Genomic DNA, 22,832 nt, shown 5'->3' on the forward strand with positions numbered 1-22,832 from the left:
TAGCTTTGTAATACCTGAAGTGTTTGAGTAAAGATTCCATTTTAAATATCCATGTGATCTTTTCTCTGTTCTGTTTGGCAGCCTCTAATTTGCTTATTAATTCAGTATTTGGGGCAATCCTGTCTTTTTTTTTTAATTTAAATTGAAGCAATCCTGTCATTTTTATCCTCAAATTCTAAGTTAGTGGCTATAAGATCCTGATAACCTTATAGACTGAGAAACTTAAAGTCTCCTGGAGATCATCATCATGGGAACTTTATTTTGGTCCAACCAATCTAGAGCATGCATTTGTTCGGCTGAACTCAGATCCCTCCATACCTCTGGGCTGAGGTCAGCTCCAAAGGTCCCCTGCTTCCCACAGCACTGCTGAAGGAAAACTTTCTCATCTAGGGGAAGACTGGGTTGGTTTGAATCAAAATGATCGATTGTCTGCCAGGAGAGTGGGAAAAAGTAGTATAAATAAAATTAACATTCCATCTGGAGAAACACAGGTTCTTTTTTGTGTTTGTTCCCCTATAATTATTAGCAATCCAAGTTCTATAACTCTAATTTAGGAAGAGCTAAGTCCCATATCAAATGACACCGAACAAAGTGATAACCTGTTTCAGAGGTATTTTAAAACACCTATCTTTCAACTTTCTAAACCATATTAAAGGGCAAAATTGCAGACATTCCCTTATTCAGAATATTAAAGAAATTAAGAATGATCATGTCACTTTATAAGGTACGTTCTGTGAATTTTTTTTTACTACCTTCAGTAGTAACCACTTTTCATCTTAGGGGGGTGATTTTGCTTTTAAAAATAGCTAAATGTTACACAGAACCAAGAGTGGTAGAAAAAGTAGATCAAGAAAGGGAACATACTTTCAGATGCTAAAAGCAATACTAATTAGATAACAGTACAATGGATTTCTTAATACCTTATTACCTTCCTTGATGTTATTTCTAAGAACAGGAGTTTCAAAGTAACTTAAATGATGGCAGCATCATTAGAATAAGTATTAGCTTCTCAAGTAAAACTAGATGCCTTTGAAGGGAACATCAATTAGATGTCAAAATTCTGACATGCCTGCTAAAGTAAGTAATCATTAATTATAACCATATTTATAAGTGCCCATTTAAACCTTATCTCCTCTGAGGCCTGTGTCTTTTAAAACGTTAGGACTTGAATTTAGCAATCTAGTTATTTGAATGCTCTAAAGGGTAAAAAAAAAAATCATGTTTTTTTGGTATAGCTACTAATTTTGTACAGTTGAAATAAAAGCAAATCAGAAACATGCTCACAGTATTTGTCCATTTTTAAATAGCAGATCATTGATTAAACATTTTTAAAAGAATTGAAATCCGATACTGTTTTGTTGTACTGTATGTTTGTGTGTGTGTATGAGAGAAACACACGGGGAGGGGGGGTACTAAAAAAAGGAACATCTATGTCCAAAACTCTGTGACCATTTAGGCTTCTATTCAGATAACCAAGAAAGAGCAACCTAGGTTAGTAAAAGTCCATTATAATTCTCTAAAATGTCGATACTGCTATATAATAGTAAGAATTACATTAGATAATTGAAGAACATCAGGATATATAAATCCTTCACAGTCCTCTCAAAGCATAATAATATATACTTAGAATCCTAGAATTCTATAATCTTAAAGACCACCTAGTCCAAACTCATCATTGTACAAACAAGAGCAGCAGCTCTGAGAAGTGATGCACCTGCTGAACGTCATTCAGACAGTTACTGGCAGAGGTCTGGATGAAATCCCAGGTGGCCTACCTTGCCTGGGCCTCTTCTTCTGCTACCCTGCCTCAGGTCCTACACCTGTAAAATGAAGTGGATGGACCAGAAGATGGTCTCTAGGTCCCTCTTATAGCTCAGTCTATAGTTTCATAGGTCTATCAATTATCAGCACACTACACTCATCTCAAATAAACTCTTTTAGCTCAGGGATGATGCTATACACCAAAAGGCCTCATTCACTGAGTCACTCATTTGTATGCTTTAACACAAAAATAGTTTTCCCTTTTGAGGCCCTACTCCTAAAGAATTTCATGCTATTATTTCCCTCAGGCCTCCTCCACCCAATCTCTGGCTTCTAGTCTGTTCTTTTCATTAACAGTCTCCATTAAGCTTTATTGAGCCAGATGACTAGATAATATATATCAATGTAATTACGGATAATGCACCAAAGGAACAATTTAGAGACACCTAATTTCTAGACTGTATACTTCATGGTTTCGAGAAACTACATATTTCATTATATTTCTAAGATGTATGCATGAAAAAAATCAAATTGGAAAACATAGGCATACAATTATTCTTATTTAAAAATAAACATTTCCTTCATTAGCTTATACATTCTTTCTATGTCCAGGAAAAAGAATACAATTTTGACCTTCAATAATATTCCTGTCCATAAGGGGGGAAACCAAGTCCCATTTTCACTGCTATCCAATCACGGAGAGCTCTTCAAGGGTGCCTTTTTTAATCCTCAGCGGGAAGGTTGTGCCTCCCTCAATTTGGAAATGATCCATATCCTCACAGAGGCCTTTACTTAGCTCATCTAGTTTCGGCTGGCACGGGAAGTATTTAAAGTCAGAAGGAAGACTGAAAGATTCAGACTTTTCCTCTGATGCCTTTCAAAGGCTGCTCGCACGTTGCTGGGGTCAAAGCTTGACCTCCGAGGTGCAGTGTTTTGCAGACTGTCGTTGCTGTTCAGCTTTTCCTTTCCCCTTAAAGTGCAAGCGTGAGGAAGAAGAAACAAATGTACTAGATAGAGAAACAAGCAAGTGGACTTGGAATTTTATTTGTACAAATCTTATCAATTAAGAGTTTCCCTTCTGATGGCGGAAGACGGCACTCAAGGAAGGGGCCGCGGCAGGGCTTTCTGTGCCTGCCTCTTTTCACAGGGGTAACTTTAAAAAATTGCTTTCCAAGTAAGGAAAAAAATACACTTCAGTGCATAAGGACATATACAGAGGGTGACCATGAGGCATGTTGTCATGTCAGCGCAGGGCCCTTTATTTATTTTATGAACAATATTCTAAGGTTAGTGAGGAGCTAGGCTTCGTTGTTTTTTTGTTTTTTTTTTTTAAATCTAGGAAGCCAAAGAAAACCAACTAACATATTTCACTGGCTGTATCTTCCAATTTAAACATCAGAGAGGAAGAAAAGTAAGTAGCCAGAGTCTCACTGTGCCTAGCTCATCAGCATACTTATTATCTGAAAATAAACAACATGCTTAATCTACAAAGACAGAGGACCTGTTTGAAAGCTTATAGCAACACACAAGTCTACTCAAAATGATTCCATATGTTACACTGTACGATTGCTGTGTAGTTATACAAGGGAAAGAGATCAAAACCCTGTACAGACACCTGATATCGAACTTGAAACGCCAAGTGGAAACAACTATTCAGCGTCTTCATTTATACACAATTTACAATATTTGATTCAAAATAAAAATCACAAGAAAAATACATCTGTTTCTGCTACAATTCCTTCCCCTCCCCCATCCACCCCCCAGTGAAAAGTCTTCTAATAAAAGGTATCATATTACCACCATTGTCTTGTTTTGGTCTGATTCTGAGATCCTGGCTTGGGACAGTTAACATGAAAAGGCATGGCAATACTTGGGATTTATATAATGTACACATTTTATCCAAGGATCTCAAGTACTTGCAGTCACGTCTCCAGATCTGAGATCACGGTTCAATGGAAGCCAGATTGCTGGACGAATGCTGGGCAGGTTGCACGGGGTGGAAAATCCCTTGGCTAAGTCAAGGTCAGAGTTGGTTGGCTAGAGCTGGGCTCACTTTCTCTTTTCAAACATGTACCATCAGTCAGTCAGTTTTACCCTCTCTTAAACCACACACCCATCTCCGGGCTACTGCCTAGAGTTAAGACCAACTGAAGAAGCCATGTCTTCATAATGATGCAGCAGGATAAAAACAAAAACAGAGAAACACACTCATCAGCATCTGGCCAAAGGAGACGGGTTGGGAGGATTGATTTAGGAGGCCATTCCTAGCAAGAATGAGGCAAAGATGTCAATTCACTAGTTTCAGTTACAGTTAAGCTTTTGGTGGAGTTGATTCCAGCAGAGGTGAAGCTCATGGCATCTAGCGCTTGATTTAAGATAATGCTATTGAAGAAGGGTAATGAGAAAACACAGCAAACTGACAGGGAGGAACTGGCCAAGGACTACCTGGAGGGCCAAAGTGATTTTCTTTCCTTATCGTTTCTACAGGAGAAGGCAAGGGGTAGGAGATAAGGGCTAGAGGGCCCCTTATTTTCAGATTTTTAAAAAATCATTTTTCTCATAATTCCGTAACGAAAATGTATATTACGGTATGAAGGTTACAGAACTGCATCTGCTACTGGGTCTCGGCTACAGGTCTATGAGCTGATCCACCAGCAGTAAAGACCTGGCTAGGTTGGGAAGACTGGACTCAGAGCTCCCACTGCTGTTTCTAGAGTGCCCACCTGGAAGTGGAGAGATAGGAATTCAGTACAAAACACAGAGGGTTAAGGTTTAGATGTGCAGAGCAAGCAAAGGAGAAAAAACCAAACCAAAACAAAACCCTAGAGAAGCAACAATTTACATTTGCAAATCTTACATGTTGATTTTTAAACATATAAATTAGGTGTCCACCACCTCCCACCAAATGTTCAGGCACTGTGTGCACACCATACTATATGCAGGACATCTTGCAAAGAGGATGCTATTTTTAAAAGAATATATATTTTGCCTGAGAACTGCTGGCTGTACGCTAACTTCCTGATAACACTGAGTCATCTGCCCAGTAAAGTAAAAATCAATAATTTTTGCTTTGGGGAGAAAATAGTTAAGACCACTGCAATAAAAACGTGCTTTAAAAAATATATAGATGGTCCTATGCAATTCAGTGTTTTGTGGCATGTTCGAATGATTTTAATCCATCAAAGAGGAAAAAGCATGTTCCACAAATGTCTAAAAGATGCAAACAATACCAAAGCACCATGGTTAATGTCTTTGGGAAGAATATTTATTACAGATTGTTCTAATCAAGATAAACAATGTTCAGTGCTTTTTTTTTTTTTGATATATGCCTTCAGGTTTCCACCGACTGAAGATCACTTTATTTTTAGCTTGATACTTTGTAAAAACCAGCTTTTGGTCAAACCATTATATACTTTTCCTCTCTCTAAAGAAAACACCATGGTCAGGGTTTAAGATACCTCTAGTGGTATCTCTGTATCTGTTATCGCTACCTACCTATATTGGTCCAGCTGACAATGATTGTCATTACTCTCAATTTCCTTCATTAAATGTTGCTTTCCCACCCTCCTGTAGATTAGGCACACTACTATTCTGTAGAGAGCTGATGTCAAGCTCTTCTCTTTTCCCCATCCTCTCTTTCTTACCTTGTGGGTTTTTGGTTATCAATACAGGAATAGGGTCAAACTCATCTTCTGCCACTTTGTCCGAGCCCTCAGGGACATCAAAACCTGAGATGAGATTACTATCTTCTGCAGCTTAATACAGAATGCAAGTACACAAGCAGAAACAGGGGCAGAGATTAGCAAATGAGAGAACACGTAAGAGGCACAAAGTTCCCAACTGTACAATCACTGCAGTTTTTAAAGATGAAAATGCTTAGTTGAAATAAAAGTAGCAAAACTGGAAAACTCAGAGAAAGAGAAAAAAATGCTTTAAAGCTGGCCATGTTAAGACTTTCATAAATGATTACAGAAAAGGGTTATAGGAGGAATTCTCTCTACCATTATAAGACTATTAATTGTAGTTATTGTGAGGTAGGTATTTCTTCAACATCAGTAATTCGCAAAGGCACAGGAATTAGTCATTTATCTAGCAAACAAAGAGGCCTGACTAACAATATTTGAAAAAGTCAAAACCAGGGGCAGGAATAGGTTATCAGTCACTCTTTAACTGCTATATATATACAAGGCAAACAAAATGTTTCTGAAAGGACTCACTGCCTTGTGAATGGGATATTTAAAATAACTCTGATACCTCAGGTAATACTGGGGCACAAGATCACATGCACTGAGATTTCGAGCAGAAGTTTGCTACAATATTCTAATCCCTTCTTATTAAGGCTATTCTACCAGCAAGTGCTAGCTGAGCACCTATTCTGCAAGTCTGCTCCTCTGTAATTATATACTGCTGCTGACACACTCCCGCCAGATGTACTTGGTTAAAAGGTAACTTCTTTCTAAATGCTCTACAAAAACATAATTTTAATGCTATAAAGGGGAAAAAAACCAAAGCTCAGCTATTACCCCTGCAAACCACAGGCTAATTACTTTTTAGTCATCTTGGGGAGACTTCCTTCTTGAACTTCCTTCAGAAAGTACTTATGCTATTTCTTTTCTATGAATTTGCTTCTGCCAGAAAACCACTTTCACTACCCAAGCACAGAAAGTTTAATGAATGCCTGCATACAGTAAGCCAGGCATTGTGCCTATCACTTTCACAAACTACTCACTGAACAGAACTCAATTCAAGCTACCTCTGTCTAACAGAATTTCAAACCAGTATTAAACAAAGACTAAGAAGTGAAAATGGCAGATTAGAAAGAGAAATCCAGTAATCAATCATGGCTCAAAGGTTAACTAAAATTAAAAACTTTTACAAATTCAATCTTTGAAGACCAACTTTTGAGGAATGATGTCTTGATTATCACTACCCAAAAACTTCACATCAGATTTGATGAAACAATTTTAAGTTCTAAGGCCAACAAGTATCTTATTAATAATTATAGTCAGTCAGTGGCTAGTCAACTCAACCATCTACTTGAACTGACCGCATGGATTATCTGTATTCCAGGTGACTGCCAGCAAGCAATACTTCCACCAATCCGTTTTGTAAGCCTTACTAAATATTCTTACTGAGAGGGACTATAACACTGTGGTTGAAAATACAAACTCAAGTTTTCCTCGTAAGGAGGTGGTTAAAACACTTCACAGCAAAGACTTCTGGTAAGGAAAAATTTCAGGAGTTGTTCAGTTCTCCTCTTCCAAGCATATATGTGGGTCCAAGAAGAAGAAAGTATTTACCTTTATGGGCTGCAGCAGAGACTGCTATGGGGGCAAACTCTTCCAGAAGGTCAGTAGTAGGGTTAGAGAGCAGAGAGCAATCGATGAGGGAATCTTCCCCAGTGAGAGAGTCTGAGTCCAGATTAACAGCATCCCAGGTCAGTGATGGCATTAAATGGTACACACAACAATACACGAGATTAGACCGTAGCCTTTAAGTTATGGGATTTACATGTTATACATACAAGCCAAGGCAGGGGAAAGAAAACCAAAAGAAACATGTTAAGCACTCCAGATTTCACCTATACAAACTTGTATTTCTGGATGCCTCTTAACATTAATATATAAATGTGGAAAAGTTTTTTCACTCAGAGGTTACTGGTTAAACACGTATGTGATTTGGATGCCAAAAAAACTTTAACAACTCAGTTCTCAGCAAATGCCATTTTGCAACTAGGAGTTTCACATAAGCTTTCCCTAAACATTCATGGGAAAAAGTTATATGATAGGATGAAGTACCCAAGCTGACCAGAAAGGGGTTGTCCCTGGCTGATTAGTAGCAGAATATGACACAATTAAACAGTACTTTCTAGAACTCGACCAGATTCCTCTTCAAAACAGAATGATCTTGCCTCTCAGTAGTTGTTTACATTTGAATTGCTCCTTTGAACATGTAATTTTGCTTTTAGTGAAAGAACAGAAAGAAGACAAAATTCAGAGTTCAAGTATTTTAACACATGAATTATTTTCTGGGAAAGTTTTCTAGGAGAAAATGACCAAATAAGTACAAGGAAAAGAAACCATATCGTCTTTTGCATTAATTTTTTTTTTACCTGGATGAGTTAATTTTTATACTTCCTAGACTCTTAATTGTTTCTGTCCCAAGTTAGGAAATTCGGGTAAAAACAATGCTGGAACAAGGGAAGATTTCAACTGTGCCCACAATTTAACTGCAAATCACCTACCTATATACGATTAAAGGACTGTGCTGGGAATAGAATGTCCACATTTGAACGCGGGCTCCATGGATATCACTGACATTGTTAGGTAGGAAAGACTGCTCAGTAACCTGGAGGAGTTAAGGGTGTCCTTATAACTTAGCAAAGTTCTTTAACTTTGGAGGTGGAGGGAACCTGCCACCAGTGAAAAAAAATCTTGAATAAAGGACTGTAACCAGAGAAAGCCCTGGGATCACTCCACAAAGAACATGGCTCCAAAAAGTACTCTGTTTTTCAGTGAGGAAACATATCACTCAACATCTAGAAGCTGGGGCTGTAACATTACAGAACATCCCTTCTAAGAGGAATTAACTGGGCTGCAAAATAAGCCCAGGACCATCTGCCGTGGGTGGAAGACTGCCTCTGGGGGCCCCCCACATTGACAGGTCCCCGCAGCAGTAGAGACTCCTGACTGACCTGTGCGGTTCGAGGTCACAGATTCCGTCTGAGATGGGAGGCGCTGGGGCACCGGGGGCTCCAGTCCTGGTATGAGACTCTCAACGGCAACATCAGCCTTTTCTTTGGTAACAGCATTAAGAAAGGAGAATAAAGGATAAGGAAAGGCAGTCAGAGGTCCTTTGGACTATTCTGTGAAGGCTTTCTTCTATAGGTCTCTAAAATGCCAGTGTCAGGTGAAATGGAAAGCACAGTAAGTTACTTCATTTCTGCGGCTTTGAGTGTCTGGGCTTCACGGATAGAGCATGGCTGTGCAAGGTTAACCACTGTGGCTAGTCTTGGTGATTCTCAGTTTTTATAGATAAACGCAGAATGAGAGCCACCCAGGAGATCTTGTCCATGTCAGAAGACACTGACTGAAAAGCACCTTAATATCTTCTAAAAATTTTGCTTTTCTTAAGAAATAAACTTAGGGGCCTTTCACATCCTCTGTGCCTTGTAAAGGCCACTAGTCCTTCTCAAATCCCTTCCCATGATATACCTGGGAGGTATTTCTGCACTGTGTGACATCCTCCAGCTAGAGGCCCATCTCTCCATAAGGTCATGGCCTTTCTGAGTTCTAGGACTTTGTGTCCCTGGAGTACAGGGTCCCTGGGCATTTTGTAAGTCTTGCCTGCCTTGTGGTTAGGACACAGGGAAATTCAAGGGCAAGCAGACCAAGCCTTTGCCCTGGATTCTACACCTGGTGCTTCATCACTAGGCATGTGTTTTCCCAGAAGAAGAATCTGCTAAAGGTGAGGTCCAAATTGAAACCAACTTTTTCCATGAAGCTTTTGTAACTAAATATGAATTTTACCACAGTTCTCCTCATTCATAAGAAATTACTCTAGAAATCTCAGGATATCAACAAAGGAAAAATAATAGTGTTGTGCTGCCGGAAGACAGAGAAAACACTTGATCTGGGGTGACAACGGGGAGGTTAAATAGCCTTGGCTTCTGGGTTAGCACAAGGCATCGCTCCAAACCAGGGGGCCTGGTGGCATTTTCACTCCTCATCAGGGCTATTCACTGGGGATCTGTTAACAGTTATCATTCTTGAAATAGACACACACGTCATGCATGACTAAAGAAAGAGAGATGATGACTTTACCAATTACAGCATCGGAAGTGCTACCAAAAGGATCTGTCATAGGCAAGAGGTCAGGGAGCAGAAGAGAAGTGTCAGGAGATTTGAGTCCCTCAATTAGTTTTTCTAGGTTGGGCAGAAAGATAAAGAGAAAGCAAAAATGCAATGAGATATTAAAACGAGATGATTATTTACTGTTTTCTATGCAAATACATTTTAGGGATCAAACTTGTATGGATTCATCATAAAAATGAACAGTGCTAGTTATCTTTTAAAAAATAGGCTAAGTTTGAGGTTTAAAAGTGATTATTTTCCTAACTAATTACTTTGTGAGGCATTCAAGATACTGGCCTGGGTTTGTCTGTTTTTAAATATGGGGTATAAGTCATACTGAATAAACATCACCATATTAACCATACAATTTGATGAGTTTTAACAAATGTCCACATTCACATAAGCACTAGTGAAATAATGATGTAGAACATTTCTATTATCCCCAAAAGTACTCTTGTGTCCCTTTCTAATCAATGCCTTTTTCTCACCCCTAGACCCTGGTACCAACTGATCTGCTTTCTGGCCCCATAGTTTGCTTGTTCTAGGATTTCCTATAAATGGAACCATACCGTAACTTGTCTTTTCTGTCTGCTATCTTTCATTTACCATAATGCTTTTGAGATATCTGCATATTATGGCACATATCAGTAGTTTGTTCTGTTTTATTGCTGAGTAGTGTTCTACTGTATAAATGTATATTTTGTTGGTTCACTAGTTGACAGACATTTGGTCTTTTTTTATTAAATATAAAGCTGCCATAAACATATGCATATCCCTTCTTGGGCTTAGTTTCGAATCTCTCTCTTTTTTAACTTGCATTTAGAAATGGTTTATAGCTCACCAACAGAATATATCGAATCATGCCTAAGTTAACTTCAATAATCATTTACTGCCTGCCAACTGAGAGTCTGTGACATGCTGGTATTCTTATTATTCTAAGGTCAAATCTCACAAGTCACTTTAGCCCGCAGATAGGTTACTTATGATGTCTTTTGGCCAAGAAACAAAAGGACATCAGAAGCCACCAGATTTGTCATACCAATATACATATTAAGACCCCTTCCAAAACAATTTCTTTAGCCCTGATCCATTAACAATTCTCCATTTACCTTTACACCTATTAAAGGTAGAGCATTAACTTGAAACAAAATAATGAACAAAAGAATCATATAGAAAGAAAGGAATTAAGAGCTTATACCTCCTTTTACTTACAAAGAGACCGAGACCACATAACTTCTATAACTTGCCCAATTAAAGGCCTGTCAACAAAAGTTTTTCTATCGGAGAGACAAAATGCAATTAAGATAAAACTAAAATTAAAATGTTTGAGAAAAAGAAGCAACTGAGGTTCAAGAATGTGTATATGACATTTTAAGGAACCTGTATTCCTATTGGCCGTCAGGAATCGAGATAAGTAAAAGCAAAACTGCTATTCACTGAGGGATAAAAACTAAATTTTAGATGATGTGTAATGTATAACTACATGGATGAAACAAAGTAATGGAGTTTAGTGTCTTGTCAAGATAATTTGGTACAATTAACATACTGCAGATAAGGATATTTTAACATTTGAAATCAATTTATTATCATCTTTGGAGTATACGGCATGTAAATATCTCTGAATTAAATGCTACATTTCTCATTTACATCTGATTTATACTGACGAAAAGAAGGAAAAATGAAGCTTCTCAACAGCAGGGGAAAAAATCTAGGGTACTAACCAAGTATACGGTGTAATTACATTAGCGTTAATCTGGTACTATAAAAATATCTTTGACAACTTTCAGCCTACAGAAGAAAATAAGATGGTTTTCCCCAAAAGTCTAATTCTGAACACTAGTTTTTGTTTTATTCCCCTAAAAAGTTTCTCACTTAAAAAAAAGTATTTGTTTCTTTCACTTTTAGCACTTTTAACACTTATTTGTAATCTTGTAAAGCAATGGATAAAAAGTAAAGAACTAAAATTACTTGCTTTTCTTTTATACAGCAGTTTATTTTGCTGCAAAACCTCAGGCTAGCATTCTTCTAGAGTCTGAACTCTAGCCTCTCCAGTGACTGACTGATTGTGACCCTGGGGTAGTTCCTTTAACTTCTGACATTATCTCCTCAACTGTCAAATGGAGATGCTCCCCCACTTTTTGTGGTCACTTAAGTATCATCTCCTCTATGCCATTCCTCTCCCACCCTGCCACACTAGGAACCTTCGGGAGCACTCTGCGCTCACTGCCCTTGCAGCCCTTACAACACAACTGAAGGCAGGGAAGGTGTCTTATTAATCTCTGTAGCTTGTTATCAGTTCCCTCTTGTACTCTCTGTTATATCTGTGCCTTTTGGCTTCACTGGGGAGGTGGGGAGAATGGGGGATCAACCGGAATAAGTCAGGTACTTCAATAAGAATCTAATTATTTTATTAGCTATTAGCAGAAAGTATGTGAGAGAGTTAAAAAGTACAAGTGCGTATGTATGTGTAGTGTAGTGAGATGAAATGAGGTGGGGATGGAGTAAGATGCCAAATTCAGAAAGGCTTGTTTTCTAACCAAACCTCAAAGTAACAGGCAATTCACATAGATAATTTGTATGATCACTGTTGCCTGGTAATTCTCAAATACTGGAACTGTGGAGGGAGGAAGAGTAATACCAGGCAGAAAACTAGGAGTGAGAGTACAGTGCTATAGCATCTGAAGGTGGATGGCACATGCGAAAACAACTTCTTTCACTCCTAGGACTCTTAAAGTGAGAAAAGGCTCTAAGTTACTCAGTACCGCTGGTCCCCAGTTGCCATTATAACAACAGACATCACTTACATCTGGAGAGTTCAATGTCAAACATTTTCATTTATTATTCACAAAAAAACCTGGGTTTGGGAATACTATAGAGTTTAAGAGGCTGGAGATCAGACTGTGAAATTGTGTGACTTGCCCGAAATCATAGATAGGATATGGTAGAGCCTGGAATAGACTTCAAAGTTCCTTCCCCATACTGCCTACAGGGTCTTCCTATCTCCATCAACACAGGAGGAAGAGTCTTCACACAAACATGGTCTCATGTACAATGGTCAAGTTGTAAAAGATATGTTGGCACTGGAAGCAACCTCGAATCTTATTTAATTAGCCTTCTCATTTACAGATGAAGAAACCCGCTCCAGAAAGGTGAAGCAACATGCCTAAGAGCTTACAGCAAGTAAGCCACAGAGCTAGCTAGGACTAGGACCCAGATCTTCTATGTACTAGAGATTAATTCCTTTGGATATACTAAGGCCTTGATTGGTTTAAAATGTAAAGATGCCTAGAAGAGGAATCACATCTAAAGATATTACTGGTCATTTTTGGTCACTGTAGATGAAGAACTTGAGGACAGAATCACCGATCTGGAACAGTTCATACCCGAAATGTATAAAAACTCAGACTCTAACTTTCAGTTATACAAGGTGACAGATTAGTAAAATCCAGAACTTTGCAATGATTTACTCTTCCTAATTAAACTCTTTCTTACAAGAGTTTTCCATCTCCTTTGTATTAGAGTCGCAAGTTCATGACCCCATCATATTCCACACTGTGAAAAGCAGTGGGAAATTTCAGACAGAAGGAAATGGTCCAGTTCTTAGGCTGACTCTGATATTTTGAAAACTGGCTTCAGAATCTAAATTTGTGTTGTATGTGTTGGGGGAGAATACCTGGATTTAGAGAGGGTATTATTTAATCTTTTATTTTTGATGTTGTACATTTTGGGGACTTTAGCTGGGGTCTGCAAAATCCCCCCAAATAAATAAGTAACATAAAAGAATAAAACTTGAATTTAGTTAGTTACCTAACTTTCTTAAGTATCAGTTTTCTCATTTGTTAATAAGGAACAAAAACTACTTTAATGGGTTGTCAGGATTGAATGGGCATATTTATCAGAATTAATGAGTGTGTATGTGTGTAAATTAAAGTGCTTGGTACATAAAAGGAGATTAACTTCTCTTTTGGGTAAGAGAACTTAGATAAGGGGTCACTAAGCCACCAATGCCTGAGATAACAGTAATGAAAATGGGTGGGGTTCCAGGTTTTACTCAAATGCCATGATATAAGAATAAGTAACAATTCTTGAATACAGTGAAGTGTGAAGAGGAAGCAGCATGGTCTAACAGAGAGGAAAAAAGGGTACTAAGACAAGAGACCTGGGTTCTGCACTAACTTTGTGTGGCACTTTGGGCAAATTCCTATACTTCCTGAATCTAAATTTTCTTACTGATAAAATGAAGATAAACTTAGACTCGTATTCACCTCTAAATGTCAATCATCCAATGTGAATGAAAAAGTAGGAAGCAGGAACTGGTTAGTTAGAAGATGTATTGCTTAGAGATGAAACTGGAGATCAGAACTGGAAATAACTACAGGGAAGGACACTCAAAGCCCTGGGTGATAAAGCAGGAGGTAAGATGACTGGCCCTAAGGTAGCAGGTTTTGGAAAAAGCAGAGAGCTGACGAAACATGCTATTCGACATGTGAACTCAGCCGAGAAAGACACAGTCAGGAGAACAGGGTGAGAAGGCAGGTGGATGGGAAATATCTAAGCTTGCTCCTTGTTTAAAAAAAGAACAAACTGTTATGGTTTGATCCCTTATTATAAAAGTAATACACGTTTACTGTGGAAAACTTGGGAAATACAGATAAGCCAAAGGATAAAAACTACCCATAAACTTATTTCTAGAGATAACTATTAAGAGTTCTTAATGAAGACCCTTCCAATCTTTTCCTATAAATTCTAATCATTTGATAAATATTTAAGCATATTCATGTTTTCTTAGAATAATGTTTTAGAAAAGAACTGCTAAGTTAAACAGGAAGTAAACTCTTGAAAGCTTTTGTCATAAACTGCCAAGCTGTCTTCCCAAAAGTTATACTGATATTCTCACTAGCAGGATCTGAGCATGTTTGTTTTCTTATAACTTTACCAAGCCAGAAGTGGTGGGGTTTTTTTCATCTTTACCAATCTGACAGCAGAAGTCATAGCATCTCGTTTAATAATTGGCTCTTCTTGAATTCATCATGATGAACTCTTTAAAAAATGTACTTACTGATAATTTATATTTCATCTTTTATGAATTGTCTGCTCATGTTTTCCTGTTGGCAATGTTTTCTTATCACATTCCTATTACTATACTCAATTCTTTCTCAAGTCTCCAGGGTTCCCAAGTAAAAATTAGTAAGGTTAAGAGCTTGGAGAAGCATTGAAATTTGGTTAAAGGACTGAGAAGGGGGACCCCTAAAGAAAAGTACTTGCAGAATTAGTTAGCTTGGACAATGGAAACTAAGAGTGCTTTTATTTATTTACTCATTCATTCATTTGCTTAGTAATACGATTTTTTATTAAAAATATTGGGGTGACATTATTAATAAAATCAAATAAGTTTCAAGTGAATTAACAGTGAGTTGTATATATGTTGCATTTTGTGTTCATTACCCAGAGTTAGATTTCCTTCCATCACAAATATTTGACCCCTTTTATCTCCCCTCCTCCCTTCCCTCTGGTAACCACTAATCCACTGTCTGTGTCCATGAGCCTAAGATAAGAAAAAGCATCTTCCCCTCTTCTCTTAAACATAAGTGGCACTGGGATGAGGGGAAGAGAGAAGAAAATAGTTGCTAGAGTTGGAGGCAGGAATTAATCCATTTCAGATTCTTCTCTTATACTTTTCCTCTCAAGATTTAGTTATTAAAAATATCAACTATGAGGCAAGAAGGTAATAAAGTCTTCTTAAACCAGTCTAAGCTTAGATAAACAAAACCATTTCCTGACATGACACCAGGATATACTGCCAGCTGTGAGCTTTCTCTTTTAAAATATCAGAAGAAAGGATAGGTATCTATTTACATAGGCTAATAAGACTAAGGGGTTGCTGAAGGCCTATTACAATCCTAATTAGTAGTATGGACATAAGGAGTAAAACAGATTGAACTAACCAACACAGAAGAACTTGATGATTTGGCTGTTACAGCTTGGTGGCTTTGGAAATTTATGTTTTATTTGACTTGTAAGCCCTGAAGACTTGTGATTCTAAATAGTCATTCTAAATAGTTCCTATCACTGAGAAACCAGACACTAAACCATCTGTGACAGCTGCAAATTAGAAGAAAAAGTCCACCGCCATGCCCCATTCCAAGTTCATTCGAGAGAACTGAATTTGTAGGAAGATAAACTTTCCAGAGTAAAGACACATACTACGATCGACCTTGGACTTTTTAATATCACAAGACAGAAGGTGGAAGTGAGGAAGATGCCAGGCAAATTGCTCTGACAGGAATGCCTATCTTGACAACAAACCACTAAGAAAACACAGCTCCTCTTGCCTACTTTTCAAGAGACGGAGTGCCATAAACTAAGAGGCACTTTTTTTAAGATTTTAATTCTAGGAAGAGGTACTTATGGGACAACTAATGCATTCTTTCTTAGCCTTATGGAACACTGATGTTGAGAAGTTGGCATTAAGGAGATGCAATAAAAATCTTTTCCTCAAATTTTTTTGCACTACTGGTGGGAATGTAAAAAAGGTTCAATTGCTACGGAAAACACTACGGCAGTCCCTCAAAAACTTAAAAACAGAATCACCAAAGGATCCAACAATTATATTTCTGTTATATAACCCAAATAACCTTCGGTCTCGAAGAAATATTTGCACAACCATGTTTAATGAAGCATTATTCACAATAGCTAAAAGATGGAATCAACCCAAGTGTCTCCTGACAGATGAATAGATAAACGAAATGTGGTATACACATAATGGAACATTCACCTTTAAAAAGAAAGGAAATTCTGACGTATGCTACAACATGGATAAACTTTGAGGACGTTATGTTAAATGAAATGAGCCAGTCACAAAACAACAAATACTTTATGATTCCATTTACATGAAGTACCTAGAGTTGTCAAATTCAGAGACAAAATAGAATGATAGTTGCTACAGTCTGGAGGGAGGGAGAAATAGAGTTATTATTTAAAACTTTAGTACCACCTATACCTTATCTGTTCCCTAATGCAAACAGAAGGCAAAACAAATGAACACACAGCATATGAGCATCAATGAAATACTTTGAGATTCACTAGAGCTAGGCTTCATTTGGCAGCTTTGTGAGCACACAAACGCTAAAGGTTGTGATTGTTTTTACACCAGATTTTCTAAGAAAATTTATTTTATGATACTTTGAAAATAAAAATGTTCCTTAAAAAAAACAAACAAACCAATTATACAATGTCCTTTTATCAGATTTGAACAATCATTATATCAAGGAAGTCTACTTCAGTGTCTGTCAGTTGTGCAAAGGTCAAAGGTCTAATTTAGAGCAAGTTTAATTTCTAGAAGAACAAAAGATCATTGTCTAAGACTTTGTGATAACTAGGACTGCCCCACCGGGAATAAGGATACAGAACCAAAGTTGTTAAAACACTACCTATCTTTATACTGATTTAAAGTTTACAAAGCAATTTCAAATACATGACTTCATCTGAACCTTACGATCCACTCCAAAAGACAGGTTTCAGTATCACCAATTTTGAGGAAAACAGAGTTTAAGTGATTTGACCGAAATCCCCCAGCTAGGATCCAGGTCTAGGATCTAAGTAGCAGGAATCCAGGTCTTACAAGTTCAAATCCATTTTCGTGTTTCCCTAAACCTTAAATACAGTTCTCCAGTCAAAGGCTTTACTGATCTGGGAACTATTCTAACAACAAAGAAATGTTCACTGCTTGGCGGGTATGGGCCATGAAAAGGACTGTGTGGAACTGCACAGTCACACAGCACTAAGGCCTCACTTCCTCCCCTGGAAAATGAGATATTACCTGACATACCCAGTACTCAGTGTTATTTGTAGGATCAAAGCATAAAATAAAATGCTAAGTCATTAAAGGTACATATTTGTCAGGAGGCTAAGATTTCATGATTCTTATCATTGGGAAGGCTGAGTGTGGAAAGTAAGCATGTATGGAAAACACACTAACCAACCAAAAAATCTGACTGGCGCCGATAGTGGCCTGGAAGTAGTGACAAACTGGTTGCTATGAGGGGGCAGGAGGTAGAGGAGACAAATTTGCAGTTTTCTGAAGTACCAGAGACCCTAAACTCTCAGTTCTTCCCTCACTCAGGCATTTCAAGACACTAAGGAAGGATATAGGGGCCTTGGATAAAGAAACTATATAACTGAATGGAGCTATAAGATGAACATTAAAATAAAGAAAATAAAGATACAGTGGTTAACATGCCATATACTTAGCCCAGATTCTGGAGGGTACAATGAAAGGCTGGAGTTGAAGGATCTGCTGAGCCTAGCTACTATAATCATCCCAGAGTTTGGCAGCTTCCTGACACTGTGGGCTATGCCTTCATTTATATACCTTTGAAGTGGGAGGCCTGGCTGGGGCTTGGCAGAGGCACAGATGGAAGGCTATAAAGCCAGCAGTCTGGTGTTCGGGAGTTGGGACAGAAATGGGCGGTAATGGAAACTCTAAAAGCCTTTCAGCCTCAGGTTTTACTTCATTCTTTCACCCAATCTGCATATATTCATTGAATGCTGACTCTCCCTCGGCAGTATTCTCAGCACTGGCAATACAGTGGTGAAGAAGACAGCAAGGTCTCTCCCTTGGGACAAAGACATTCTATTCTGGTGAAGAGTCAGACAAGGAACAAATAAAAACAGACAGGTCATGATAAAAGCTATGAAGAAAAGAGCCAGAGGGTGTGACTGAGAGTACCTGTGAGACCATACTGGGCTTTTCTGAGAAGACGGCACTTAAGGTGAGACCTAAATGTCAAGATTTGGAATAAAAACCTTCCAGGCAGAGTACAGCAAGTGCAAAGGTCCTGAGGTAGGAATAAGCTTAGCCAGTTAGAAGGAAGACTGAGAGGAAGAATGCTATGAGCTCAGGTTAGGGGAGTAGCCAAGGGCTAGATTAGTTAGGGCCTGTAGGTCATGATAAGTAGTCTAGATTTTATGCTCGGTGATACGGGAATTAACTGGAGCAAAAAGCAATGACATTTATGTTCTGATTTATGTTTTTAAAAGATGAGTCTGGTCTGACAGATCAGAAAGCAATAAGACACTCCTGGAATTCTCTATCGGAACGTTCCATTTTAATATATTTTCCATTAAAACCCAAGAGGGGGCTTATGACTTAATTGGTATTAAAGTGCACACCAGAGACACTTTAATAGGAATAAGAATGAGAGAAATATGAGAAATATGAATGGGAGATAGGAATGATGAGAATAAGGAAGACAGGATGGTAGCCAGATGGCTCTAGTGGCCCCCAGGCTCATTTTCACAACCCTTCAAAACTTATCTCTACAATTAGGAGTTGATATCCTGAGCCATCTGGCACATGTGCCTAGGTCCTCACCCCTGATCCAGAGGGCTCCTGTGACAGATGCAGAGGACAGCTACTTGCCAGCAGGCCTCCATGCTCTGGCCTATGCCAAGAGGCCACCCCTTCCAGCTTCCCCACCTGATGGGCTATCTAGGTAATAGTACAAGAACCTGCGTGTCAAAGTAAGAATGGTAAATGTGTCAGAGGAAGAATGCCGCAATAATCCCTTTTCCTTGCCTAATTCTATGACTGTCACAACAGGGAGGAAAAAGAGGCCAGTGAACTCCAGCTTGAGTTTGCAGCCCAGACCTTTTCCAGCCTTCTACTTGAAACTGGCCTGTCTAGGTACTGCCAGGCATACCTGGATGCAATGGAGATTTGATGCCTTTCCTCCCTTTTAACTACCCTAGACTGAATCAGTCCTCAGTGATTTGGGGTATTTTTTGACCTACGTTCAGGTCCAGCAAGCTGTAATGTTACATAATACTACCTGATCAAAGCAAGTTTTTGCTTCTTTATAAGGGTCAACAAATTTCCTAAAGAAATAAAAACTGTCTTGGTACTGTAGCTACAGTCTATCGTCATAGGGAGAGGGTATGAATATCACAATCACAATCAATCAAATAGCTTTAACATTTTAGGAAAGAAGAAAAACCCAGCGGATCCTATCAGTTTAAGACCACAAATGGGGAAAAAAGGAAGACTATCAAAAGCAAAATTACCACCAGATGCTTCTAAGGAGCTGGATTTATTTGCTGTTTGAAAGAGAATGATAAAGATGAGAAGGGGCAGCTTCTGTTCCTCACATCATGCTCCTCCTTTCCCCAAAAGGATGGGGAGTGGGGCAGGAAGAGAACTCTTTGACATGCATGAACTCCAAATGAAAAGTATCCAATTATGTTTCAAAAGCATCCAAATGAAAAGCATCCAATTATGTTTCAATCAGAACACACTAACCATTTCTTACTTTTGTAGACTGTTTACTTAAAAACCAAGATATGGTAGACCTAAAGGTTTTTAGGTAGTGGAAGACCCAGGAAAGGAACACAGGTCTCCTGATTCGCATTACCTATCAACTTTTACCATGTATTTTTATACTATAAAGTAAAAGCGTATTATAGGAAAATAGGAACTGGACAGGAAGTCACCCCTTATCTCATCATCATACCATAACCACTATTAGCATTTTGTTCTATCACATGCTTATAGGTCCCCATCCCATATTGTTACACTCATATTGAACTAATCAGATCGTTTTCAAGGAGTGTTTAAAACAATTCTCAAGAGACCCTGGGACACCAGAATCAAGTTGCTTAACCTCAGAACAGTTCTATTTACCTACCTGGTGCATCGGGTACTTGAAGAGGAATGAAAGGATCAGATACACTTAAAAGTGGGAGGTTAGAATCCACAGTCTGCCCACCCTTCCTTTTTTCAGCTGGAGTTGTTTGGAGCGGAAGGAAGGGTTAAAGAGAGAGAGAGAGAGAAAAAAGAAAAGGAGAAAATATCAAGTAAATCTAGATGAATTTACCATCTATTAACCCAACACCTCAAATTAAAGAGTAAGCATAAATTTAGAGGTAGAATAGAGAGATGAGTGGATATAATCTAGTGTAATGGCAAAGTATATATGAGACATAAAATCTGGTCCTTGCAACATACTCTAAGATACAATTAATGATAAGACTAGGACATTCACACATCTGAAATTCCACATTTTCCTTATATGAAAGCCCACGGTGACCTCTTTCAGAATTCCTATAGCAATTACTGTCCATAGCACACATTTTGGCATGTAAACAAACACTATCTATTTTGTAAGGTAGCACATATTTATAGGTACTTCCTATGTACCGATTACCCTCTTGCTGTCACTGTATCGCCAAACGTCTAATATAGTGCTAGGCACACCGACAGGGAAGAGACTTCTTGCCTACTGCAAAGTCAGACAAGCCCTAACCTCTGGACTACTTCTTACATGCTATTGGCATTCATTCTATATTTGGCAAACTTAAAGAGTCACACGAATTTATACATCCTAAGGGATATCAGAACTTAAAGAGATCTTAGGATTTTCTAGCACAATTTTCTTATTTTCCAGAAAAGAAAATAAAGCCCAGAAGAGATGAGCCAGAGGTCCACCAGCAGAGCCAGGATCAGAACCCAGATTTCCTAGTTTCTACTTTAACAATTCTTTACACTGCTTTTTAATATTCAGTTTGTTCATTAATTAAAATCTCATTTTATCTACTATAAAGTAGATTTTTAAAAAGTTTTTTATTTTCAAATAATTATGGAATCATAGGAAGTTGCTATATATAGAATCCTGTGAACCATTCAGCTTCCCTCCATGGTACGATCTTCTACACCTGTAGTACAGTAGCACTGACACTGGTATAATACTGTGAATTAGACTTTATTCAGTTTTCACATGCACTCATTTGAGTGTGTGTAATTACAGTTCCTTGCAGTTGGATCCTATGTATAGATTAGCTTAAGCATCACCACAACAATGACACAGAACTGTTCCATCAAAAAGAAGAACTCCCTCTATATACTCCTTTAGAGTCATACACACTCTTTACTCCTGTCCCTATCTCTTGGAATCCACTAATCTGATCTTAAGCTCAATAATTTTGTCATTTAGAGAAAGTTATTAAAGTGGGGTTTTAACTAAGCTTCTTTAAAGGCAGATGAAGGAAGAGAAATGTAAAATCACTGCTCCTAAATTTCTGAAATATTTTAAATGAGACACAATGAAATATATTAAAGGAAAAAGAACAAATTATGAAAGTGAATATATAGTATAATTAATTTTTGAAAAAAGTATATATGCAGAAATAAAATTATGGGCATAGACACTGTAAAATGTCAGCAATGCTCGCCTCTTGGGGTAGAGTCATGAGTTCTTTTACTTCTTTGAGCTTTTAGTCATTTTCCTAAAATTTCACAAATGAATGCATATAATAAAAAATATTTTAAATAAAGAGGCACAAGGTCAAGTTTTAAATGTCTGTCTCCAATGTATGGACATAGTTCATCAACATTTTTGCAGCTTTCACCAAAAAAATGTTTAAAATAACTCTTGAGCCATCCTCTCTGACTTATTACCAGATTTCCTGATTATTTCCTCCCTTGGTCCATCAGAAGTTTTAAATCAGTGAACAGTCTGAGCTTGATTAGAAAACTTGTAGAAAATGGTGCTATCCTGTACTTTGTACAAATGAGAACACATTAATTTCTGGGATTTAGATATAATTTTCTTTCATCTGTAAAACATGAAGCTGTCACCAAAAAAAAAAAAAAAAACCAACCCAACCAAACCCAAAAACATTCGCACCAAAAACAAGAAAGAAAGGAAAATATCAAATGTTCTTAATAATGTTTGTAAAAGCTTAGTGTCACTGATTTACGAGATTCTTGAGATGTGGTTATGACTATAGCTTCTGAGCTGGGCTGCCCAGATACAAATCTCTATTCTGTCATTATCCAGCTGTGGCTTTGGACAGGCTACTTAACATCCGTGGGCTGCTGTGAGGATCACCTGAGAAAATGTGCAAAAAGCACTTATCTAGTAGACTTAGCATATAGCATGTACTCAATATATGTTCGCTATCATTACTGTCATAACTTTATTAAAATATGCGTTTTTACAGCTGCTAATCAAGGTCCGGTTAAAAAAAAAAAAGGACTGCCATTAAAACCCTCAAAGTAAGCATAAAGGGGAAGAAAAGGCAAAAGCAAAACAAAAAACAACTCTTAAAAAAAAAGAGTTCATACAGATAAACATACAACAAAACACAACCATGTGTGAAAGAATTGGGCATTCAAACTGGGAGTGAATGGAAAATGATTGGAGACCTCGGTAAGTAACACTG

The 22,832-nt window shown here is 37.9% G+C and overlaps 1 protein-coding gene across 21 annotated transcripts in view; it reads right to left on the reverse strand.

Annotated features, from left to right (window-relative positions):
• The window catches only part of AAK1 (AP2 associated kinase 1), a 146,919-nt gene that overhangs the window by 6,137 nt on the left and 117,950 nt on the right, over positions 1 to 22,832 (reverse strand). For 6 of the 21 annotated variants that reach the window (XM_039852569.1, XM_039852573.1, XM_039852570.1 and 3 more), the window contains 5 exons: positions 20,297 to 20,392; positions 9,585 to 9,686; positions 8,456 to 8,557; positions 7,062 to 7,172; positions 5,406 to 5,516 (listed from right to left, as the gene is read on the reverse strand). The exons of 3 other annotated variants lie outside the window; for them this stretch is intronic. In XM_039852569.1, coding sequence (XP_039708503.1) covers positions 5,406 to 5,516; positions 7,062 to 7,172; positions 8,456 to 8,557; positions 9,585 to 9,686; positions 20,297 to 20,392 — 522 coding nt within the window. Of the gene's footprint in view, positions 1 to 124; positions 4,485 to 5,405; positions 5,517 to 7,061; positions 7,173 to 8,455; positions 8,558 to 9,584; positions 9,687 to 20,296; positions 20,393 to 22,832 lie in introns of those variants that run through there. 12 more of the 21 variants (XM_039852588.1, XM_039852590.1, XM_039852589.1 and 9 more) reach the window with 10 other exon arrangements.

Source organism: Pteropus medius, unplaced genomic scaffold (genome assembly GCF_902729225.1).
Source record: "Pteropus medius unplaced genomic scaffold, Ma_sr-lr_union100, whole genome shotgun sequence".
In the NCBI taxonomy this organism is placed as follows: domain Eukaryota; kingdom Metazoa; phylum Chordata; class Mammalia; order Chiroptera; family Pteropodidae; genus Pteropus; species Pteropus medius.